The sequence below is a fragment of the Ochotona curzoniae genome, unplaced genomic scaffold (genome assembly GCF_017591425.1).
Source record: "Ochotona curzoniae isolate NIBS_2020 unplaced genomic scaffold, NIBS_Ocur_1.0 contig_523, whole genome shotgun sequence".
Taxonomy (NCBI): domain Eukaryota; kingdom Metazoa; phylum Chordata; class Mammalia; order Lagomorpha; family Ochotonidae; genus Ochotona; species Ochotona curzoniae.
The window spans coordinates 11,532,412-11,558,168 of record NW_024466459.1 but is presented as its reverse complement, the minus strand read 5'-3'; the positions used below and the strand labels follow the sequence as shown (position 1 = coordinate 11,558,168).

The window sequence follows — 25,757 nt, the reverse complement described above, 5'->3', positions numbered from 1 at the left end:
CCGCACAGCTGCAGCCTCAAGTGCTTCCTCGCTTCCACGGTGAGGCACAGAGAGGAACGGACAGCACCCACCTGCCCCCGCCCTGAGGTCCCAGGGACCCCTGAGTCGAGGTAGCTGCTGTTCCCACTCCAATGCAGAGAAAACTGACTCCTAAAAACAGATGTGGAGCTCATCGAGCTGCCCTGGGTCCAGGAAAAGTTCCAGAAAAGGGAGAGAAGCCAAAGGTATGGCAGGGTACCAACTTTCTGGTTATGGGCAAGCTCAGGCAACGGGGCCACATGGCCACAGCTGGCCCACAGTGAGCAAGGTGCCAGTGTGTCTCCTGAGAACGGTGTCAGAGCAGAGGCCATCACACGCAGCACCATAGGCTGAGCTGCTCTCCCTAGATGTGCCAGAGCAGCACCTTTGTCCCCAGACCCTCTCAGCAGCTGAGGGGACATGAGAGGGCACCCCAGCTCCCGAGGCCCTGGAGGCTCACGGGGGTCTCTCCTCCCATCAGCATTTGCCCACATCTGAGGTGTCCTCAGTCTCCTGGGAGACCCCTATTCTATCCCCAACACAGGCAGGTACCCCTGTGCCAGGAGAGATGAGGCTGACACAGGAAGCCTGGCGCCCAGTGAGAGGCCACAGGCACACCATGGCGGGACACGGCGCTAAGAAGGGCAGAGGTGAACGCGAGGGGCCAGACTACAGCTTCCAGGACAGCACGGCACCTCGGAGAACAGAGGCGGATTCGCACTTGCAGTCAGCAAGCAGACAGCACTGGGACACAGCCCTGCCAAGCTGGCCGGGGTAACAGCGGTGTCCACCTCAGCCACAGCACAAGACCACCTGGCTGGCCAAACATTCCGCCGTACAGCCCACAGCATCCTAGAGGAAGCACGGGCTGACACACTCACAGTCCTGGAGGATAGGGCCAACCTGATGCATGGAAGTCAAAGCCTTTAAAACAGACATCAAAACTCTAGAAGGCAAAAGGTAAATGCCTTGGATGACAAATCAGAGACACAAAGATTGAGCGCTGGCCGTGGAAACAGGCCAAAGACGCCTACACAGGAAGAACGGTTACTCTCCAGTTATATCACAGCTACAAAATGAGGAGGAAATATGCTTAAATTCACTAAATTTCTGAGTGTAAAGATTAAAATATAAATAACATACTATTTTCTATTGATCTGGCAAAAAATCAGAGCCTGATGACACACACAGTAGGCCCTACTGGTGTCCGTATGGGATCCCAGTGCGTTCAAGGCAAGGACTTTAGCCACTAGACCACAACTTCTTAAGAATTTAAGGATCTTGGGCCCGGCGCGATGGCACAAGTGGTTAAGGTCCTCGCCTTGCACACCCGGGATCCCATATGGGCGCCGGTTCTATCCCGGCAGCCCCGCTTCCCTTCCAGCTGCCTGCCTGTGGCCCGGGAGAGCAGTCGAGGACGGCCCAAAGCCTTGGGACCCTGCACCCGCGTGGGAGACCCAGAAGAGGCTCCTGGCTTCGGATCAGCATAGCATCGGCCGTTGCACTCACTTGGGGAGTGAATCATCGGACGGAAGATCTTCCTCTCTGTCTCTCCTCTCTGTATATCTGCCTTTCCAATAAACAAAATAATAAAAATAAATCTTTAAAAACAAAGAATTTAATCATTGTAAAATAAAAAGCAAAAACAACAACAACAAACCCCCCCCAAAAAAAACAAACGAAAAAACAAAACAACAAAAAAAAGAATTTAATTATTGTAAATATTTTTCTTCTTAAGGACTCATTTCATTTATTTGGAAGGCAGAGTTACAGAAAGAAAGGCAGAGACAGAGTGACAGCTTCCGTCTGCTGGCTCACTCCCCGAGGGGTCACAACAGCCAGGGCTGAGCCGGGCAGTCGGAGCCAGGAGCTCAGCAGCCTCCCACACGGGCCCAGGGGCCCAGGCACTTGGACCATGCTGCTCGTTTCCCAGCACGTAACAGAGCTCCACCTCAGGGGGAGGAGCTGGGACTCGTCAGCACCTACATGGGATGCTGGTGGCACAGGTGGCAGTTTAACCCGCCACACAATGCTGGCCCAGAGTTGGACGCTTAATTTACACTTATGCATGTACCCAAGGAGCAAACTCCCAACATTCTGAAGTACAAAAGCTACTTGCTTAGAGGTTATCTTTGGTTGCCTTAAGCCCCAATCATGAGACAGCCTGACACAGAGGGAGGGCGCTGCATGGGGCTTCGAGGCCTCCTAGTGTGAGGCGGGCTCTGGGGAGAGAGAGAGCAGAGGGTTCTCGGTCTTCCTCTTCTGCCACTAGCGGTCTGCCCAACAGGCAACACAAGGTCTGAGTCCAGTGTCCGGGAGCGGGAACACGAGACGGCCACCGGTCACTAGCACCAGCCGAGACCAGTGCCCCAGACTGGTGGAAGAGACCCCCAGAGATCCATCCTGCCCCCCAAGCACGCCCACCCTGCCACGAGTCCTCACTAGACTGCACCTCTGACCTTGGCAACCCAGAATCCTGCCTATTCATCAGCAAGCAGAGGGCAAGGGACCGTGACCCGGACAGCACAGCGATTCCGAAGCAGCCGCCTCCAGGCAGGCGGACGCAGCCCTGTGCAGGCTTCAGAAGCTGGGCTTCCGGGCTGCCGAGCCACGGGACACGCAGCACAGTGATTTTCAGGAAGGAGGAGACTGCTGGGCGAGTGTCCACAAGGCAGTCACCTGCAGAGCTCAGGACGTCCACTGTGCCTAGTGTGCTGGGCCCTGCGCCTGCTGACTCAGAGTACGAGGAGGCGGTCAGGTGAAATCGCCAAGGCCACCAGCAACACACGCACCTCACACCAGCACACCAGCGTCACTGCTCAGTTCTGACCCTCCAGGAATATTGAAGCCTTCAAAATTGTAAGGTTTATTTATGGGCCTGGCATGACAGCCTAGTGACTAAATCCTCGCCTTGCACGCACCGGATCCCAGCAGGCCCGCTTCCCATCCAGCTCCTTGCTTGTGGCCTGGGAAAGCAGTCGAGAATGGCCCGAAGCCTGGGGACCTACACCCGCGTGGGAGACCCGGAAGAAGCTTCTGGCTCCCAGCTTTGAATCAAGTCAGCTCCAGCTGTTGCAGTCACTTGGAGAGTGAACCAGCAGCCAGGAAATCTTTCTCTGTTTCTCCTTCTCTTTGTATATCTGCCTTTCCAATTTAAAAAATATACGTAGTTTTAAAAAGATGTATTTATTTGGAATGGGTGTTGTGGTATAACGCATAAAGCCACCACTTGAGATGGCAGCAGCACATTTTGGGGAGAATTAGAAACCTGGCTGGCCGCATCCCAGCCAGCTCCCTGCTCACAGCCTGGGGACGCAGATCGCCCCAGCGTGTGGGTCTCACCACCAGCAAGGGAGACCTGGACGCAGCTTTCCGCTCCTGGCTTCAGCCTGGCTCAGCCCCAGCCACCAGGACCGCTTGGGGAGTTAATTAGGGGACAGATCTCCCTTTAACTTTCTTCCTTTTCATTTTTCTGAAGATTTGTTTACTTATTTATTTATTTATTGTAAAGGCAAATTTACAGAGAGAAGGAGAGAGAAATCTTCTGCCTTTTGGTTCACTAACCAAGTAGCTGAAACAGCCAGAGCTGAGCCAATCCAAAGCCAAGAGCCAGGAGCCTCTTCTGGGTCTCCCACGCGGGTGCAGGGTCTCAAGGTTTTGCACACCCTCCACTGCTTTCCCAGGCGCCAAGCAGGGAGCTGGATGGGAAGTGGAATAGCCAGGATACAAACCAGTGCCCATATGAAATCCAGGCATATGCAAAGTAGGGACCTTAGCCACTAGGCTACCATGATGGGTCCTCCTTTTATTATTATTATTATTATTATTTTAGATCTGTAGTCCTTTTTAAATATAAGCATTAATATTATTTTTTATTTGAAAGGCAGTGTTAACAAAGAGGACAGAATCTTCCACCTGTGAGTTATTCCCCAAGTGGCCACAAATGGCGAGAGTAGGACCAGTTCAAAGCCAGTAGCCAAGAGTTTCCTCCAGGTCTCCCACATGTGTGCAGGGGCTCAGGGGCCTGAGCCACCTTCCAGCACTTTCCCAGGCATGCCAGCTGGGAGCTGGACTGAAGTGGAGCAGCCAGGACTGCAATCAGTGCTCACAAGGAATGTGGTGACAGAGGCTTAACCCACTTGCTCTTGTAGTCAGAGGAGAGAGACTGACCTCCCGTTAACTGATGCCCCTGGACAGGCCACAACTAACTGGGCTGGAGCAGGACCAAGCCAGGAGACAGAAACCCCAGCTGGTATCCCCCATGGACCGCAGGGCCTGCTGCCTTCCCAGGCACACTAACATGGCAGATGGGACTCAGACCTGCACTGTGGACGAGGATCCCGCGCAGCAGTGTGGCCCACTACACCAAAACGCAGGCCCCAGCAACGGCTGTTCCCTGGGAGCTGACCCGGCTGCACTGCAGCAAAACTGATGCCCTTGCCGGCCCTCACAGTGAGCACACTGCCCCCACAGCTCCACCCAGCAGGACCTTCCCAAAGCTGCGGTTCTCCAGGAAGTGAAGAGGCCGCAGGGGTGTTTCTGAGACGGTGATCTCAGCGGGGCTGCAGGGGGAACCCAGAGCAGGGGCCACACAGACACTGTGAGTGCCAGCAGCCGGCTTTAGGATGGCAGGCAGGACCTAAAGGAGAGGGGACGGACACGATGCTCCCACCTTTGACTTCCCAAGCCTCAGGGAACTGGAGCATCTCCTGTGCCCGGGGCTGCTCCTGCCCCACCTCAGGGGGTTACTCTGCAGGCCCCCCTAGAGCCCTAACACCCACACCTGGACTGCTAGAACCTGTAATACTGTCTGTTCTAATAATACTGCTTCTAGAGAATTCTACTGGTCACCTTTCAAACCCTAACCACATCCATAGACAGGCTTGCACTTGGATGTTCCACAATCAAAAACCAACGGGAAGGCCAGTGTGGTGGTAAGAGTGAGTTAAGCCGCCACCGGGAGAGCACCAGTGGAGACCCTGCTGCCCCACTTCAGTTCATGTGCCTGAAGCAGCAGTGAAGGGCCAGGCTCGTGGGTCCCTGTAACCGCGCAGAGGCTCGCCTGGCTCCAGCCTGGCCCAGCCCCTTCACTGCAGCCATGTGGGGAGTGAACCAGCACACAGAGGCCTCTCTCTTCTCTCTCTCTCCCTCTTAAATAAATTTAGGGAAAAAAAAAAAAAGACACAACAACAGTGGCATCTGGAAGAGCAGAGAAAGCTTCAGCCAACAGGTGCTGACTGAACCCAAGGTTCTGCTGCCTCACCAGGGCCAGCGCTGGCGGAAGAGGGCACAGCTCCACCAGGAACGCAAACATCCCTACAGGGGCCAGCTTGTGTGCCAGCTGCTCCACTTCAGACCCAGCTCCCTGCTAGCAGACTGGCAGCAGCAGAAGGCGGCCCATTGCTCAGGCCCCAGTGCCCCGCGAGAGCCAGGATGAAGCTCTCTCAGATATACAGAGAGGAGGAGAGACAGAGAGGAAGATCTTCCGTCCGATGATTCACTCCCCAAGTGAGCGCAACAGCCGGTGCTGAGCCGATTCGAAGCCGGGAACCAGGAACCTCCTTCAGGTCTCTCATGTAGGTACAGGGTCCCCAGGCTTTGGGCCGTCCTCGACTGCCTTCCCAGGCCACAAGCAGGGAGCTGGATAGGAAGTGGGGCTGCCGGGAATAGAACCGGCACCCATATGGGATCCTGGTGTGTTCAAGGTGAGCATTTTAGCCACTAGGCCACACCGCCAGGCCCAATAAATACATTTTAAAAAGAAGAGGAACTGGTTGTTCCAGACTCCTGCACGAGCCCACGCGCGTGCCTTCTCCACGGGAAGTCTGACATTGCAGCCCACAGGGTCTCCCTCCGAGCAGCCTTCTTCGCGCTGCCTCTCCAGGCACTCCCAGCACACTCCTGAGCAACAACAAAGACGCAACCGGTTCTGATTCTGCAAAACACAGACTTGCTCCATGAGGATCAGAAACACCTCATCTCTCACGCCTTCCTGCTAACACCTAGGCCCGGGTCGCTCGCCCAGCCCAGGGCTAGCGAGGCACAAGGCTGGCAGGCAGCAAGGGGCAGGAGAGGCAGCGGGAGCACCAACGGCACCCAGCGCGCCCTGTGCACCCAACGGCCAACTCGAGTGGTGCTAGACTTAATACTGGCTCATTCTCCTACACAGAACGCTATTTCACACACACACTTGATCACACACTGGTCCCTCCAGAGGAGGTACAAGATACAATATGTGTGCATGATCCGGGAGGCTGTGGTGGGATCCACCTCACACCCGGGCCACTGGCGGGGCCACAGCTTCACGTCAGCTCAGCACTTGCTGCACGCCTGCCCTGGTACAGCCTCGGCTTGGGGCGTGGACAGCTCCAGGCCTTGCTCCGTCGGGGCACAGCAGCCATGGGGCCCAGCCTCGACAAGGTTCCCCACAGGGAGAAGCAGAGGCACTGGCACACACAAAGGTGCCTGAGAAGTGAAGGGGGCTGGGGTCACGGGCAACCTGGAGTGGGCTGGCACATAGAAACGTGCCTGAGAAGTACCAGCGGCTGCGGTGATGGGCACTCCGGAGTGGGCTAGTACCAGGGTTGGCTTGGTAAGGGCCACACTGGACAGTCAGCAAACCATGGCAAAAAGAGCAGGTGTGAGAGTGAAAGAACCCGGTTTTCATTGAAGGGGAAGTACAGTAACTGTGTCATGGAGACTGTCCCTTCCAGACGTGAGGATACATGCAGGAAGCATCTCTACCTCCAGAGAAACACGGACTCCGAATCCTGACAACAGGATGTTAGACTGTCTGCCGTTGTCCGCATTAGTAATGTCAGGACACACTTAAATAGCAGAATGACAGACTTACAACTGCACAAGGACTATACTGTTATAATATATGGGAAGTCGATGGGGGGGAGGGATTTGGGCAGGGAGTAAGAGAGATCCCGGAGCCCATCGAATCGTATCATCAACTGTGTCTGTTACTTCAGCAAACAGTGCCGGTCGTCTACTCCATTTAACTCTCACATAATGTGCATGAGACTAAAATAAAACATGACCGTGCATGCGCCAGACACCAAGGGAGGCAACAAGCAACACGTTCAATTAAGAGTTAAGGATCTCGGGCCCGGCGCGGTGGCGCAGTGGTTAAAGGTCCTCGCTTTGCACGCCGGGGAACCCATGTGGGCGCCGGTTCTGTCCCGGCGGCCCTCCCTGCCTGTGGCCTGGGAAAGCAGTGGAGGACGGCCCAAAGCTTTGGGACCCTGCACCCGCGTGGGAGACCCAGAAGAGGCTCCTGGCTTCGGATTGGCATAGTATCGGCCTGTTGCGCTCACTTGGGGAGTGAATCATCGGACGGAAGATCTTCCTCTCTGTCTCTCCTCTCTGTATATCCACCTTTCCAATAAAAAAAATAATAATAAAAATAAATCTTTATTATTTTTTTTTATTGGGCCGTCCTCGACTGCTTTCCCAGGCCACAGGGGGGGAGCTGGAAGGGAAGCGGGGCTGCCGGGATTAGAACCGGCGCCCATATGGGATCCCGAGCGTGCTAGGCGAGGACCTTAACCACTTGCGCCACCGCGCCGGGTCCAAAAATGTTTAAAAAGAAAAAAGAGTTAAGGATCTGAGATGATCTGATGACGTCAGAGAATGTTTTCCAAACCCCCACTCGCCCTTTGCTGAGTGGAGCTGAATGAGCAAAGGCCGCTCGGGAGCCACGCCTGGGGACACCTGACCCGGCCTTCTGGGACCTTAGGGGCCCTCCAGAGGAAACCCCCTGTTGCCTCACTTTCGCATCTGCCTAAATGCTATTCTGAAATACCCACAGGAGTCAACCTAGCAGTGGTGAAAAGGGCAGCATCACCCTCCCTACTGCCCCAATAAAACACCAGTGAGGGGGTGGGCTTGGCTCTCAAAAAGCCCCTCACCCCCGGCCTGCGCTGTGGCAGAGTACAGGCGCCAGCACAGGAGCCCTCTGAGCTGGCACGCCTCCGCCGGGGTCTGAAGCAGGCTTGCCTGGGAAGACTAGCAGTGGGCAGCTGGGCAGCAGCAGGGCAGCCAGGGGCCAGAATGGGCCGAGCCAGCACAGGCTCAGACCCGCTGCTCCCGCTGTGCCCGACACCGTCCTCTCCTACTCCCAGGAACCACAAACCCCAGCTAGCCTGGACTCACCTTCCACGAGGGCAGCTGGCTCTGACCTGCCTCTCCCTGCCGTCCCTGTTCCAATGTGGGGACAGGTGTCTTCTTCCAAAGTCCTCCTCAAAGACCCCATCAGCGGGGCTCTGCCCTCCGAGGTGGGCTAAGACACCACAGCGAGCCAAGGGAGCCCCACACTTCACTATAACTTGCACGGAATCCATCCTGAAATGTAGCCTCCTGCGTCCCTAAGCTCAGGCCACCCTGCACTCCTTGGTACGAGCCAGCACACACCCACTGCACCCGTCTGACGCCACTGAACGCCACTGCACACGCAGAGCAGCCTCACAGGACACACAGCCCCTGGGGCGGGCTCAGGGTCCCTGGGATCCAGCAGCCACGCAGCTGTCCCCAGTACTCATGGCTGCCCTGTGCAGCAGGGGTGTGGAGATAAAGGAAGCCCCAAGCTTTCCCTGAACCTCTAGCACGCACGCGCGCACACGTGAGCCAAGTCTTTTCCCTTAGTACCTCTCCCCAAAGAAACCCAGGACCGTTCACGGGGCCCGGCCAGGACCCTGAGCCCTGCCTCCAGCACCGTCCCTCCCCGGAGCGCTTGTCAAACAAACCCATCAAGGAGGACGCCGTGCCCTTCCACAAGACGCCCATGGCGGGCCTCCGGAGTCAGCAGGTCCAGAGAGGACGTGGCGTGAAAGCGGGTGTGCCACCTGACTCACCCCACACCCACTTCCACAGGCCCTGTGATGCTTACCCACTCTGTGGGGTGCACAACCTCACACACACTCCACATGGTAGTGAGGGAAATGAGTCTAGGTGACCCCTTAACTCTGACCCCTGAAACCCAGCACAACTGTCCACGGCTCCCATTCCGATCCAGATGGCCAACACCCATGGCTTGCTCGTGCCGACAGTCCCCACCAGGGGCTGGGCTCACCTGGCTGCTGCTCCTCTTCCATCTGGAGGACCATCTTGCCTCCGAGTCCTTCCGCGTCTGAGCAGGGCCACGACACCGTGGTACTGCCCAGCCGGCTACTCAGGCTCCTAGCTGCTTCCTGGACTCAGAGGGGAACAGGCGGTCACAAGATTGGGCCAATCAGCCTGCAGCCCCGGAGGAGGCCACGCCCAGGCAGGCTGCCACCCATGCAGGAAGTCGGCGGCCCCAGCACCTGGCGAGTCAGTTAACCACATCCTTGCTGGAAGCAGCCTTTGAGGGGGTCAACCCCAGGGTGGGTGGCGCTGGCTCTGGTTCCCTTTGCCTCCCCACTTCTCGGGATCTCCGAGCTCTCTCACAACGAGACAACAGCACACTTTCCAGGAGACTCTGACAGAGCACAGCCAGGGCCACGCAGGATGAGGGCCAAGGAAGAGCTGCCACCAAGTTCAATGTTATTCCAACTTCTAACATGTAAGATAGAAGACTTTCCTGGACAATCTTATTACATGCATAATACATGCTCCTTGTTGAATATTAGAAGACACTGATAAAGAATCAATAGCTAAGCCTGTCCCATGTGAGGAGTGTGTGTCTGAGCAGGCCTGCTCCATGCTCCAGACACACGCTGCCTCAGGTGGCCTCGTCTCACACACTGTCCCACGCACTGTGCCTGGGCATCTCAGCAGGTCACGCTCAAGCAATCCCCAGCCTTGTAATGGTTCTGCTTCTTCCGAGGGTCTCACACTCACTTGCATGTGGCACACCTATTTCATTAACTCCATACAAAACAATCCTAGCAGCAAGATTTCTGGAAGGAGACACAGTTGGCTGTGCTGCTGTAACTCCTCACTCTCCCAAGGAGCAAGCGCAAGGGGCAGTGCCCAGTGCCCAGTGCCCAGCTCCTGCAGGTGGCCCTGCCCAAGGGTTTGCTTAGTAGCCAGCATGTCAACAACCTAACTCATCTAACTCTGAAAGCCCACACCCCTTGTCACTGCCACCCAGAGGTTCCAGGGCTTGCCTGGGTACCCACTCTTTGCTCCCTGCACCTACAGTCTCCCCGCGGGAAGCCGGAGCCGCCCAGTTAGCCAGGTTCTCTGTGAGGTAGGACTGATGCACTGACACGCGTGCAGGGAGCAGTGGCTTTGCCACACCTCTTGCACACATACGTCTAACACACTTGGAAAGCCACTTTATCTTACAGAGGCACCGCATGGGCGTTCAGTGCCTCAGACCCACACACACGCTGTTCTTTCCAATCTCAGCCACAAGGAATCCCGGTGCACGCCCGCCCCCGCTTCAATGCAAGCCGAAGGTGAATGACTCCAATCAGCCAAGGCTGGCTCGTGGATGGCGACCATAACTTTGAGGAAGTCTGGCCACTCCTGTTCTCAGCCTGCTGTCCAGGGTGCGGTGTTTCTCTAGAACCGAAATCCAAGGATTGAGTCAGGACGCCTGAGGACTTGGAGCTTTCCGTGGGAATCTAGGTGCCAGCTGCTTCGCCAGAGCACCAAGCCCAGCTCCTGCAGGTGCAGCAGGGAGACCAGTGACGCCCCCTCTGCCCCACGTTTCAGGGGCTCCCTCCATTCGTGGAGTCCTTGTTTATGTACATTACAGACCCTGCGCGTCACTCCTGCAGGTGTTCTCTTGTGATCTGCCCCTTATTCTAACTTCAGTCTCCTCCCCTGTCTGAGTTGTTGTTATCCTGTAACTGCTGTCACCGCTTTAAGCTGCCCAGGAGTGTGGGCATGTGCTCCTACCTGCTGCTTCTCCCCATCACAGCCCACAGTGTGGCCCAACAAGGCCAACGCTGCGGACCAAAAACTCAAAGCAGGACCCTCACTGCCTGAGTGGTCCCTGCTACCTGCCAAGGTGTGCACTGGCAGGGAGCCAGAGCCAGGACTCGAACCCAGACCCTTGGGGAAGGGACGCCTGCATGGGAACTGGCAACAGGCCAATACAGTTAACCATTCTGTAAGTTAGTAACACAGCCGACTGGGTTAGTAACATTCTACAATCATTACTTCATTTCTTTCACCCTATAAACACACTAACCACGTGAGGTGCCAGGCAACAGCACCCACACACATAGCCCTTCCGCTCCAACTGCGGGGCACGGGGGTGGAGGGGTGGAGGGGTGGAGGGGGGCTAGCAAAACCTGCAGCAGGTCAAATGGCAAGTCGTAGGGAAGTGTGAGGGACTCAGCTGTGGCAAGGCCAGTGCAGCCAGAACAGAACAACGGGGGTTGAGGGAAGGGGCTGGCAGGCTGGGCAGGCGGGCAGGGAGGCCCTCCGACCTGCTGTAAGGGTGAATGGGGCACCGAGGGAGGGGGCTAGCAGGCTGGTGGGCAGGCGGGCAGGCGGGCAGGCAGGCCCTCCGACCTGCTGTGAGGGTGAACGGGGCACGGAGGGAGGGGGCTGGTGGGCAGGCGGGCAGGCAGGCCCTCCAACCTGCTGTGAGGGTGAACGGGGCACGGAGGGAGGGGGTCGGCGGGCTGGCCTATTAGGGCTCTGGAGCCCCGAGGAGTGGGTGACACCAGGGCTCCGGTGAGCGATGAGGGAGCCAGCTGAGGAGGGACCAGCTTTCACTTCACTCACTTGTGAGGCAGTGCCAAGGCTGTGCTGACCATCCCCACGAGACGTGAGAGGGGGAGGAGGATGGTGCCAAGCGTGCCAGCCTGGGCCAGCAAAATGGAGCTGCCCCTAAGAGCGACGGGCTGTCCCCTGCCCCACCCCCACTTCTCCCGGTCCCCATGGATGCTGGGAGACCCTCACAGCCAGCCGAGTCTCAGGTCAGTTTCTGTTCTGGCCGCCAGCGAAGCTGCAATCTCCATAGTATGAAGCCACATCCAGGACCACTTCACTCCCGGGTCCTCAAGTCACCCATTAGATGCTAAGGCTTCAGTGCAGAGTTTCCACCAAAGACATTCTGTGTCTTTTAAATTTGTCCTTTACTCTACCTCACTTCTCCAATGACAGATAAAATAAGAATATAAACATGAAATGACTTAAATGATAATAGAAGAAAATTTGCATGAATATTTATGTAATATTCTGGGGAAAGTTTGATTTTTTTCTGAAGCATAATATCTGTACTGGTGTTAATCTCAAGAGACGCAGGCACGCTCCAAGGACCGGAAGGAGCTGGAAGGAGCTGGAAGGAGCTGGAAGGAGCCGGCACAGACGCGGTGCTGCAGTGGGCTCAGCCACAGCTTGACCTGAGCCCTGGCGAGGTCCCGGCTGTGTCCCTGCTCACTCAGCTCCTGCACATGCTCCCCAGCCATGAAAGACACCAGAGCGCCTGGGCCCGAATGGAGCTCCAGCCCCTGGTTCTGGCCTTGCCCTGCTGCACTGTTGCCAGAGTCCAACTTGAGCCGAGTTCGGAGCTCGAGACGGGTGCGTGGACTAGGCATAAAGAGGAGAGAAAAGGACCACTACAATTCCAGGATCATAACAGACAATGTGAAGCTGTCTGCTTCATTTATACAGAAGTCCTCACGAGCTCTGGCTGACTTTTTCCATCATGGTCAAGTGGGTGTTTCCAATTCTTTTGTTTGTTTCACCTTAAAGCAGGATGTCATCCATCCTGACGCTGCTGTCAGGAAGTTCTCAACAGGCACTGCATATCGACCAGTAACACACTCCTAGTACAATCCTCATTCTACAACTGAATCTTGAATCAGTTAAGGGAGGAAATGCACCACAAAAAGGCGGGAACCTAAAGTCCGAGGATGGTCAGTGGGGGCAGCCGAGACAGGGGCGGCATGAAGAGTAAAAGGCTCCTTTGCCAGCATCAACTTCCAGGCTCACACTGATAGGAAAGACCAACTCCGCAGAGGCAGACAATGCCTAACTAGATGACAAACTCAGCGGGGCTGTGCGGTGTCCATGCAAGGGATTAGAAACGCCTTCAGGTGGATGCAGAGACATCCACCAGGCCTAGCCAACCAACAAGAAATTCCTGCAGCCTTGCCTGCAATGGAACAGTTCTCTTCACACCTTCCTGTCTTCCACACCCACTGCACAGACCCCAGCACACTGTGACTGCCCTTCAAGTAAGTAGAGAAAGAAAGATCACAGGCCCTGGCCAGCAGCCCCAGGGTGGCCCTCACCGGCCCTGGCCAGCAGCTGCACAGAGGCCACCTAGGCAGAGCACTGGCTGAGCGACCAGGCTGGGTGCAGCTAGCCCTCCAAGCGCCACCCAGAGTGTGCTGCCTCCATCGGACAGCAGGGCGGGAAGGGGAGGCAAGCAGGGAAGGGAAGCACCTGGCACGGTCCCAAGCCAGGACACGGCTTCCCACTGTCAGAAAGGGAGGCCAAGAAAGGACCCTGCAGCTGGACAGCGGACGTGGCCTCTGCTCGGCTCCCATCAGAGACAAGCTGGAGAGCGCGTCTGGGCTGGCGGTCCAGACGCCGTGGCCCCCTCCAGAGCACCCGCGCCCAACTCCCAGCTCAGGCCCCGAGTCCAGCTCCCTTCTAAGGGAAGACCCTGGGAGGCCACAGGTGGTTTTGTGCCACTTGGCTTGAAGGTCCGACTCAGCCTCACTTGAGGGGTGAACCTGAGACGAGGGCTTTCTCTCTTTCTCTACCTCTCAAATCAAATTTCTGTTTAAAAAGCTATAAACTACCCTAAGGCCCATGATACACACTACAACACTAGTTTCCAAAGTTAGCACTTCCATCCACCAGCTAGCCTCGCAGGGGCTGGCCTTGTCGGCTCCGTGCTCAGCGAGGATTACTACCAAACACATGTGCCACCCAGGGGAGAAAGGGGCACGCTCATAGTACCCTTCTGCTTCCCAGCGACTCAGAAATGCCTATTGTGTCCTTCCAAGAATTAGTTACAAATATTCCTTGGCACTTAAGTCACTGGGGAGAGTTACAGATCAATTTCTGTGGCAACTGAAAGATGCCTTATATTGTCAGGTGGAAACAATCATGCAATAAAAACACAGACTGTAAGGTATTTTTCCTTTAATAAAGCAAGCCTGAGAGAACATACACTAAATATCTGCACACTCCACCCGAGGGCTGGGGCGAGCCCAGGACTTGGACCACCTGCACGCTGTGACAGTCACCCCACAGGTGCCACCCCGGGGTAGCATCTGCCCACTCTGCCATGGCGGCCTGAGCCCATGAGCCCCCGGTCCCCCTACAGAGAGGGAACAGCGCCCCCCGGCCAGCCAGGAAGCCCCCAGACAGCACGGGCACAGCGCCCCCCAGCCGCCCAGGAAGCCCCCAGACAGCGTGGGCACAGCGCCCCCCGGCCGCCCAGGGAAGCCCCCAGCACCTGTTGAACATTGGCGGCGACCCCTGCCTCTCCAGCTTCCTCCCTGTGCTCAAGTTTGCTTGGTTTGTTTCATTCTTTCTTCATTAAGCACACACACACTTCAGGTAAACAGGTTCCTTCCAGTTCCAGAGGTGCAAGCCTGCTCCTCGTGCTAATTACCTCCTGTTCCTGAATCGCACATGCAGGCTGCGCGTCTCCAGCCTTTAATTAGAACAAGAACTGCTTAGTGTGGGACATGAGGAACAGCTGCCCTCAGCCCGTCTCTCTCACACACACACACACACACACACACACACACACACACACACACACACACTCACACACACACAGAACTGCTTAGTGTGGGACATGAGGAACAGCTGCCCTCAGCCCGTCTCTCTCTCTCTCTCTCTCACACACACACACACTCACACACACACTCACACACTCACACACACACTCACACACACACAAACTGCTTAGTGTGGGACATGAGGAACAGCTGCCCTCAGCCCGTCTCTCTCTCTCACACACACACACACACACACACACTCACACACACACAGAACTGCTTAGTGTGGGACATGAGGAACAGCTGCCCTCAGCCCGTCTCTCTCTCTCTCTCTCTCACACACACACACACTCACACACACACTCACACACTCACACACACACTCACACACACACAAACTGCTTAGTGTGGGACATGAGGAACAGCTGCCCTTAGCCCGTCTCTCACACACACACACACACACACACACACAAAGTGTGAGGACAAACCTGGTTTTGGTTAAGTTAATACTTAGTGTCTCCCATCAACACTGCTCAAGCTGACCTACACAATGTCCTGTGACTAACGTGAAGATGAGTTTTCTCATTGGGCCTGATGTGCCACCCCCACGCTGCCTGAGGCAGCCCTCCTGCAGCCCCACAGCCCGACACTGTCTGCCTCGCACCTTTGGGTGCCTTCACAGCCCCGGGATCTGCCTTCCCCCTTGTGCATGGCTGGCTCCTGCGTCTTGGGCTCCATGTCTTCCGGGTGACCCGCTGATGCTCCCTAACTATCAGAGACGAGGAGGGGCAGACGTGGCTGCTGCTGCTGGTAAGCGCACACCTGCAGACACCTGTACCTCTCATTGGGTACAGAATTCTCAATTCATTCTCCCCAGAACGGCAGGTGCCCGCTTTGTACCTGTTCTCCATGTGAGGAGTGTTAAGACTTATCTCTGTCCTCAGCAGGGTCAAAATACACAGTAAGCTGCCCCAGGACAAGCCTCTCCCTGACCACAGCCGGCAACCAGTCAGAGCTCAGCAGGGTCCCACGCCCCGTGTTCCTCAGCAGGGTCCCACACTCGCTCTCAGCTCCCACGCCCCGTGTTCCTCAGCAGGGTCCCACGCCCCGTGTTCCTCAGTAGGGTCCTACGCTCGCTCTCAGCTCCCACGTCCCGTGTTCCTCAGCAGGGTCCTACGCTCGCTCTCAGCTCCCACGCCCCGTGTTCCTCAGCAGGGTCCCACACTCGCTCTCAGCTCCCACGTCCCGTGTTCCTCAGCAGGGTCCCACGCCCCGTGTTCCTCAGTAGGGTCCCACACTCGCTCTCAGCTCCCACGCCCCGTGTTCCTCAGCAGGGTCCCACACTCACTCTCAGCTCCCACGTCCCATGTTCCTCAGCAGGGTCCCACGCCCCGTGTTCCTCAGCAGGGTCCTACGCTCGCTCTCAGCTCCCACGCCCCGTGTTCCTCAGCAGGGTCCCACGCTCGCTCTCTAATTTATCCTCCAAATTTTCCATTGAAGGTTTGATTTCTATATAAATTTGCAAGAACTCATTCTTAGCCTCTGGATATTATTTTTTAAAAGATTTATTTAATTTCTGTCAAGGTCTTGGAGAGCCAACTTCCATCCACTGGTTCACTCCCCAGATGGCCACAACAGCCAGGGCTGGGCCAGGACCAAGCCAGAATCCAGAATGTGCTGCCTGCCCGAGGGAGATCTCCAGGCGGGACACCCACTAGGACCTCTGTGCCCCAGGCCTAGGGTTAGCCATGCCCCTCCTCGCACTCTGGTCCCATTCTCAGAGCTCTTGGGGACCCCAGAACCTTCTGGAACCTGGGCTGAGTCCCTGGAAGATTCCCGTGCGCACTTCCACCTCTCCCGACACGCTGCTGGCAGAGCGCTCTGGGCAGGCAAGCGGGCATCCTGGAATGCCCCAAGTGCATCTGTGGGTGGGTGACGGGAAGGAGCGTGCCACAAGGCTCCTGGACACCTGCAAATAGCACCAAAAGTTTTTCAAAAGGCTATTTCTGTTTGGGTGACCTGGGAAATGTGGATTTGCACTCCTTTCCTTACAGGCAACAAATGGCACCGCTTAGGCGGTGGTAGACTTGAACACAGAGGAAATACGTGGAACGCAAGCTATGTTATTCCCCCAAACCTGTGCTCTGCGAGCCGGTCCCTCAGCATGCGCCTCACCACAAATCCCATAAACAAGAAGGCTAAACCTGCTGCTGTTGTAGGTCCACAACCGGATTCGTCCCAACCTTTCCTGTGAGCCATTCACTTTTGCAAGCAAGGAAAACTAGTAAGAACGGCATACTGCTTTCCAAGGGCTGACTTCTTTTCCATGTGAAGAACAAAGCATCCCAATGCCTCTTTTACTGCCATGAAGTTTGAACAGCAGCCTTGCGTTCAGGTGCGTGTGGGGGGACAGCCCTGGTCCAGCACTCACAGAGCAGCACCTGAGCAGTCTGTGTGCAGGGCCCCAGGCCGGCGTCGTGGCACGCACCGCTCCCCATGCCAGCATGCCAGCTCAGGGCCTGCCTCTCCTGCTGAGGAGCCTGGCAGGCAGTGGGGAATGCCTGAGTCCTTGGATCCTTCCACCCATGGCGAGGAATGCAGAGGCCCCAGGTGCCTGGCCCAGCCGGCTGTTGCTAGACATCTGAGAACCGGAGGATGGAGGGTCTCTAGTTCTGCCTTTCAAATAAACCCTTAAAAAATTAGAGCGGGCCGGGCGTAACAGCGTAATGGCTATGGCCCTGGCCTTGAACACGCCCAGATCCCATATGGGTGCCTGATCTCATCCTGGCGGCCCCAAATCCCATCCAGCTTCCTGCTTGTGGCCTGGGAAAGCAGTTGAGGATGGCCCAAAGCCTTGGGCCTGGACCCACGGGGGAGACCCAGAAGAGGCTCTGGGATCCTGTCTTCGGATAGACTCAGCTACAGCTGTTGCGGCCACTTGGCAAGTGAATCATTAGATGGAAGATCTTCCTCTCTGTCTCTCTTCCTCTCTGTATATCTGACTATTCAATAAAAATAAATCTTTTTTAAAAAATTAAACCTGAAGTTGAGGCAAAGTTCAAACTATTCTTGAAAGTGGCTGCTACAGGGCCCAGCATGGTAGCCTAGTGGCTAAAGTCCTCAACTTGCATGCGCTGGGATCCCTGTGGGTGCCGGTTCATGTCTGGCTGCTCCACTTCCCATCCAGCTCACTGCTTGTGGCCTGGGAAAGCAGTCGAGGACGGCCCAAAGCCTTAGGATCCTCCAGGAAGACCTGGAGGAACTCCTGGCATCTGATTGGCTCAGCTCCAACTGTTGTGGCCACTTTGGGAGTGAACCAGTGGATGGAAGATCTGTCTCTCCTCTCTCTGTAAATCTGGTTTTCCAATAAAAATAAATAAATCTTTTTAAAAAGGAGGGAAGGAAAGCAGGGAAGAAGGAAGGGAGGATTGCTATAATAGTTAAAACACCCTCTGAAGTAAAGCTGTTGGTGAACACAATCAGTGCTGACCCCTGCTGGCAAAGGCAGGGATTGCCAAAAGGGCTGGCAGCCATCCTGCTCACTGAGTCCACCTGCGGGTGGCCTGACCTGACCCTGAGTCTGTAACTCAGGCATTCCTTCTCTAGAATCCGGCAGACTCGAGGCGTGCCTGCCTCTTTCCCCACTTCCTGCTATACCAGCACGTGGGGCAGAGAGGATCTACAGGATCAGATGACAAAGTTCCTTATGCCAGGGAGAGTCAGTGCCAGAGCCCACGGGGACTGCATGCAGGCCACCCACACCCCACTGTCTCCCAGGATGAACTGTGAGGGGTCACCAGGACACCCCACTGTCTCCCAGGATGAACTGTGAGGGGTCACCAGGATGAGTCTGGCACCCTGAGATTTGGTTTCTTTCAATCTGAAAGAGTCTTAGACACTTAGAACACCTGCGTGCTTCCTAGCTGGCATTCGGAAGCACACTTATAATAATATTTTTAGAAAAGCTTTTATGAATGCTTCAAAGGCAGACTTACAGAGCGAAGGAGGGACAGAGAGAGATCTCCAATCCACTGGGACACTTACCAAATGAGCAGGTTGATGTCACGAGCTCCAGCCAAGAATCCCATGTCACTGAAGGGGCCCAAGCATTTGGACCGTCCTCTGCTGCTTTCCCAGGCACATTAACAGGGAGCTGGATTGGAGGTGAAGCAGCTGGGACATGAACCAGCACCCACATGTGATGCCAGCCACCACAGGCAGCAGCTTTACCCACTATACCATGATGTCAGTCTCTCATAATTTTTGTTTTTTTAAAGTATAGATTGAGGGCCTGAAGTGGTAACCTAGCGGCTAAAGTCCTCGCCTTGCATGCACCTGGATGTCAGTTCATATCCCACCGGCCCCACTTCCCATCCAGCTCCCTGCCTGTGGCCTGGGAAAGCAGTCCAGGACGGCCCAAAGCCTTGGGACCCTGCACCCACGTGGGAGACCTGGAAAAAGTTCCTGGCTCCTGACTTCCGACCGGCTCAGCTTCGGCCATTGTGGCCACTTAGGGAATGAACCAGCGGATCCTAACTAAGCACCTTGGCTAGGGCTGGGACTATGGAGGTAAAGAGAAGAAATCTCTGCCCACGCTGACCACACAGATGCCCACATTCCAGCTGCAGCCTCCAGGTCCAATTCCCAGCTCTGCTCCAACTCCAACTTCCTGCTGATGCGTCAGCAGCAGGGAGCAGGAGATGCCTCAAGCAGCTGGGTCTCCGGCAGCCACACGCGAGACGCGGGTCGAGTGTCTGCCGGCCACACGCGAGACGCGGGTCGAGTGTCTGCCGGCCACACGCGAGACGCGGGTCGAGTGTCTGCCGGCCACACGCGAGACGCGGGTCGAGTGTCTGCCGGCCACACGCGAGACGCGGGTCGAGTGTCTGCCGGCCACACGCGAGACGCGGGTCGAGTGTCTGCCGGCCACACGCGAGACGCGGGTCGAGTGTCTGCCGGCCACACGCGAGACGCGGGTCGAGTGTCTGCCGGCCACACGCGAGACGCGGGTCGAGTGTCTGCCGGCCACACGCGAGACGCGGGTCGAGTGTCTGCCGGCCACACGCGAGACGCGGGTCGAGTGTCTGCCGGCCACACGCGAGACGCGGGTCGAGTGTCTGCCGGCCACACGCGAGACGCGGGTCGAGTGTCTGCCGGCCACACGCGAGACGCGGGTCGAGTGTCTGCCGGCCACACGCGAGACGCGGGTCGAGTGTCTGCCGGCCACACGCGAGACGCGGGTCGAGTGTCTGCCGGCCACACGCGAGACGCGGGTCGAGTGTCTGGCACCTCTTTTGGTCCGCCCAGATCCGACCACTGGGGTCACTTGGGGCCTGAGCCAGTGAATGGCAGCTCACTGTCTTGAATGAATGAGTGGAGACAACATAGTGCCTCCCTCCAAACAGGACCATCTGTCGGAGGGCGGGCAGCAGCGTGAACACATATCACCATAGGGTCTGCCAAGATTCGGCTCCGAGGGCCCTAGACACTCCGGACTCGTGCCGCTGGGCTGGAGTGGGTGTTCTGACCCAGAGGGAATGGGGTGACTTGGCCCCCCATGGCATTACCTGGTATTCAGGAGGAAATGTGTACCTCCTTGAACATTGCACTACAGTCATAACCTTGAACACACTGAAGGTCAACCCTGGGAGCAGAGGCACGGGGAAGAGAGCAGACAGGCCTGACGGGCTCTGCCAGCTCCCCACCCTCACCCACGTCACCCCTGCATGGACCCACAGTCCAGAGATGACCGCAGAGCCGCACTCTGGAGCAACGGCCCACTCCTCCACAGCTCTGGCCAGCAGAGCCGCAGTCCAGCCCACTTCTCTGCCAAAGGCAGTCACTTGTTCCGGCTGGACAGCACACTGGCTTCCCAGCCCAGACAAGGACCTAGAACACAGCCTCTGTGAACAACAGATCCAGAAAACGCAGATCCAAAGATAAGAGGATGGGCAGGCCTCAGCCACGGGCTCACAGCCCTGAAGAACAGCGGCTCCCCGCGGAGGGCCAACTGGGCAACTCTGAAAAGCCTAGAACTGCTTCCACAGAAAACGCCAGAGAACAGGCACGACCTCAAACCTCACCACCTCCGTGCCAGGATGAAGCAAGCCGAGGACACACCTCAAAAGGCGTGGCAGCCCACGGGACCTGCCAGGCCAGCCTTTCTCCACGGCTTCAGGACCCTCTATCTTCCCCCACCTCCACAGGCCTTCCTCAGAAACCAGGTAGACAAGAAAAGCTGGGAAGTCTTCAAGTACGGTTTCCTAACAGTAAAAATACCTACACAGCGAGCTTCTATCTACTGAAACAAGCTCACAGACCCCACAGCAGTGAGGACGGCACGGGGCGTAGCTGGCCAATCTTTCGCCTGTGGCGCCAGCTTCCCATCTGGGCATGGCTCCACTGCTCCACTCCAATTCAGCGCCCTGTTAACAGCCTGGGAAAGCAGTGGAGGACAGCTAAGTGCCTGGGACCCTGCACCCACGTGGGAGACCCGGAAATAGCTCCTGGTTCCTAATGGCTGTGGACAGGCCCAGCTGTGGCCACTGCAGCCACTGGGGACTAAACCAGCGGACAGAAGATCTCTCTGTGTCTCCCTCTCTTCTCTCTGTAACTCTTTCAAGCAAAATAAATAAATTTCATTAGAAAACACACACACACAAATGTGAGCCAACAGCAGCCTTTCCCTTAAGGGTAAATCCCATTCTTCCTGTTTGCTGTTATCTGGGAGGACCACGGCCACCTGGGGCTGGACTCCGGGAGGACCACGGCCACCTGGGGCTGGACTCTGGGAGGACCACGGCCACCTGGGGCTGGACTCTGGGAGGACCACGGCCACCTGGGGCTGGACTCCCATCAAGCAGACCCCTACATGGCTGACAGGAGGGCCACCCCCAACAGAGCAAAGATTAACCAAAATGCATTTTTTACAAGTAATTTTTTCCATTTAATGTGTCTTTATAAGAACATAAAGTTTTCTCTGCTTTGGCTCTTTATACGCCTACCTTTGACTCCGCGTGGGCACCCTGTGACCACTTCCCCCCCTCAGGCTGCCACGCTCCACTGCCTGGGCCATCGGCCAAGCAGGTCTGCCTGGCCGTGGGGAAACGCATCCGGACACTGGGACAAGGTGAATGGCGCTGCAAATCAAGGTGGGCGTGATTTTAACTTTCATTTTGAATAATTTCAGACTTGCAAAAAAGCTAAGTTTCCATGTACTCTACACCCAACTTCCCCTGCGTCACCATCTCTGCGGTCACAGCACAATTATGGAAACAAGGACTGTCACTTGGACATGACACCAGGAAGGAGGCCAGCTTCTGCCAGGACCCGGTGCCACCGCGACTCACCTAGTGTGCAGTGGTCACTTGCAATCCCCAAGAATTCCTCATGGACTTGCCACAGCTGGCCAGCTGTGGTCAGTTATCCTGCAGCACGGTCCTCACTTTGTATCACTTTGTATCACCCATCTGAGGTTTTCCCCTGACTAGGCCAAGAATCGGACCCAAAAGGGGCCAGGCTACATGGTGCTCATCGGGACCCTTCTACTGGAGCTGCTAACTGAAGCTCTGTGTGAAGCGGCCTGCGGGTTCACCACACCACAAGGCAACCGCCCCTCCGCAGACACAGGCACCTTTTTTTTTTTTTAAGATTTATTTATTTATTGGGAAGTCAGACATACAGAGAGGAGGAAAGACAGAGAGGAAGATCTTCCATCCGATGAGTCACTCCCCAAGTGGCCGCAATGGCCGATGCTATGACGATCTAAAGCCAGGAGCCAGGAACCTCTTCCAGGTCTCCCACGCGGGTGCAGGGTCCCAAGGCTTTGGACTGTCCTCCACTGCTTTCCCAGGCCACAAGCAGGGAGCTGGATGGGAAGCGGAGCTGCTGGGATTAGAACCGGTGCCCATATGGGATCCCGGCGCTTTCAAGGTGAGGACTTTAGCCGCTAGGCCACGTCACCCAGCCAAGGTATCTCGTTTGTTCTGGTTTTTTCTTTCTTTCTTGCCCCTAGCTTCAGTGTCAGTCACAGGTGTATGCTTACCCAGGCTGGCTCCTTCGACCTTTCCTGGCACTGCAAGATTTTTCAGGTTCATTCTGTACTTTCCCTATCCCAGGCCTGAGCGCAACTATGTCCTCTGTGCTCCCGGAATCCATTTTTCTTTAGAAATCAAGAAAGGAGCAGCACAAAGAGCATCCGTGTGCTGTTCTCTCCGATGCCCACCGCGGTCAGGACCCACACTGGGAGCCGGGAACTCGGGCCAGGAGCCTGCCTACCTGAACACCCACTCTCACTTCCTGGTGCCTCCGGCAGCACCAAGCTCAATTTGGAACCCCACAGCTGGGAGCCGACCAAGCACACTGACGTGTGTGCTACACAGACATCTGAACCAAGGCAGGGCCACATGTCCACCGTGACAAGAACCTTTCAATAGAGAATGGATTCAGAAATCAGGATCCTATCCTGGGGTTGGCACCACAGTGTAGCGAGTCAAGCTTACGCCTACAGCACTGCCATCCTACACAGACGTCACTTTGCGTCCCAGCTGCTCTATTTCCAAGCCAGCTCCCTGCTAATGGCCTTCTAAAGTAAGTGCTTGGGCCCATGCACCTCTATGGGAGACCCAGAAGCTCCTAGATGCTGGCTTCAGACTGGCCCTGCTCCAGCTGCTGCAGCCACTGGCGCTAAACCCATGGACCAAGACCTCTCTCTAAGGTGCCCACCTTCTCTATCTGCAACTCCGCCTTTCAAATATTTAGGGCCCAGCATGATAGCATACTGGCTAAAGTCCTGGCCTTGAATGCGCCAGGATCCCATATGGGCACTGGTTCTAGTCCCGATGGCCCTGCTTCCCATCCAGCTCCCTGCTTGTGGCCTGGGAAAGCAGTGGAAGATGGCCCAAAGTCTTGGGACCCTACACCCACGTGGGAGACCTGCTTCGGCCATGTGGCCACTTGTGGAGTGAACCAGTGGATGGAAAAATCTTTTTCTGTTTCTTCTTTTCTCTGTAAATATGCCTTTGCAATAAGAATAAATAAATCTTTTCTAAAAATTCCAGCCTTCGGGCCCGGCGCGGTGGCGCAAGTGGTTAAGGTCCTCACCTTCACGCCTGGGATCCCATATGGGCGCCGGTTCTAATCCCGGCAGCCCCACTTCCCTTCCAGCTCCCTGCCTGTGGCCCGGGAAAGCAGCAGAGGACGGCCCAAAGCTTTGGGACCCTGCACCCGTGTGGGAGACCCAGAAGAGGCTTCTGGCTTCGGATCAGCATAGCATCGGCCCGTTGCGCTCACTTGGGGAGTGACTCATCGGACGGAAGATCTTCCTCTCTGTCTCTCCTCTCTGTGTATCCGCCTTTCCAATAAAAAAATAATAAAAATAAATCTTTAAAAAAAAAATTCCAGCCTTCACTAAATAGACAGCTGATGAGCACATCGTGAAATTCAAGCCCACTTATGGAAACTTAGTTCCAGGACAAGCCCGGGTAAACACAGCGGGGCAGCGTCTGCCGCACAAGCCCCACCCCTTCCGGCGCCCCTGCTCTCCTGCTGCTGTCCTAATTACAGGGCGCTCTGCTCTCTGTGAAACCACAAGGCCAAGTTACAAAACTGGGCCACCCCACCCATCCTTCCACTCAGCTGACACCGTCACAGGACAACAAGGCTGAGAGTGACACCACACCCAGGTCCTGTCCCGGCAGGAAGGTGGCGGGCAGCACACAGGCCAGCCTGGCCAAAGCCCTCCTGGATGTGTTAGTGAAACAGCCACCTCCTCGTTTCCCAGTACGGGGAAGAAATACACACACACAAAGGGTAACAACACACACAGGCACACACACCCCCAACCCCCAGGTAACAACATAATGCCACCACAATAAGTCTGCACAAACAAGCTATTTCTGAGAAGGCTTTCTTTCTTTCTTTTTTTTTTTTTAATATATATTTTTTTAGATTTATTTTATTACAAAGTCAGATATACAGGGAGGCGGACAGACAGAGAGGAAGATCTTCCATCCGATGAGTCACTCCCCAAGTGGCCGCAATGGCAAGTGCTGTGCTGATCTGAAGCCAGGAACCAGGAACCTCTTCCAGGTCTCCCACGCGGGTGCAGGGTCCCAAGGCTTTGGGCCGTTCTCGACTGCTTTCCCAGGCCACAGGCAGGGAGCAGGATGGGAAGCGGAGCTGCCGGGATTAGAACCAGGCACCCACATGGGACCCTGGCATGTTCAAGGCCAGGACTTTAGCTGCTAGGCCACCGTGTGGGCCGACATAGCCAAGCTTTAATGAAGCGTTGGATATTTTATGTAATTTACTGACTAACCCATACTGAAGGGCCATGGGGCGTGCCTGGCCGCCGTCATCCCGCGCAGCAGCTCTGTCCCGCCGAGTCACCACGCATACTGGATTGGTGACCAACAAACCACTGCTCCCAGGGAACCGCCCAGAGCCAGACTCCTAGATCAGGCGCGTTCAGGGTGGTATGGCCGCAGACGACACACAGAGCCAGACTCCTGGATCAGGCGCGTTCAGGGTGGTATGGCCGTAGACGACACACAGAGCCAGACTCCTACGAAACTAGAGCGGCGTTTCTGTCAGTTGACCCACATGGAAGCTTCTTTTACATGTGAAGGCTGATTTTTCAAAAAGATTTATTTATATGAAAGCCGGGGTTACAGAGATAGAGATAGCTGGGCCAAACCAACAAGCCCCCAAGGATCAGGGGCCCAAGCAGCTGAGCATCTGCCACTGCTTTCCCAGCCACGTTCAGCATGGGGGCTCAAATGGCTTATCTTCCACCTGCAAGCGCGAACCATGTGGACACTGGTCTGTATCCCGGCTGCTCCACTTCCCATCCCTTCTTGGGGCCTGGGAAAGCAGTGGAAGATGGCCCAAGTGTTTGGGACCCTATGCCATATGGGAACTCGGAAGAAGCTCCTGGCTCCTGGCTTCAGATCGGCTCAGCTCTGGCCTTTGTAGCCACTTGGGGACTGAGCCAGCAGATGGAAAATCTTTCTGTCTCTCCTTGTTTCTGTAAATCTACCTTTACAGAGGATCCAATGAAAATAGTAAATTTTTAAAAATGTATTTTAAAAGAAATGACTAACTGAA

General features: G+C 55.9%; 1 protein-coding gene across 4 annotated transcripts in view; it reads right to left on the bottom strand.

Annotated features, from left to right (window-relative positions):
* Positions 1–25,757, bottom strand: part of CYTH1 (cytohesin 1) — a 76,862-nt gene that overhangs the window by 38,647 nt on the left and 12,458 nt on the right. Inside the window, exon 1 of one of the 4 annotated variants that reach the window (XR_005884820.1) lies at positions 9,095–11,414. The exons of 1 other annotated variant lie outside the window; for it this stretch is intronic. Coding sequence is in view for 2 of the 3 variants with exons in the window: in XM_040989841.1 (XP_040845775.1) it covers positions 9,095–9,128 (34 nt within the window). In the remaining variant the exon portion in view is untranslated. Of the gene's footprint in view, positions 1–9,094; positions 11,415–25,757 lie in introns of those variants that run through there. 2 more of the 4 variants (XM_040989841.1, XM_040989840.1) reach the window with 2 other exon arrangements.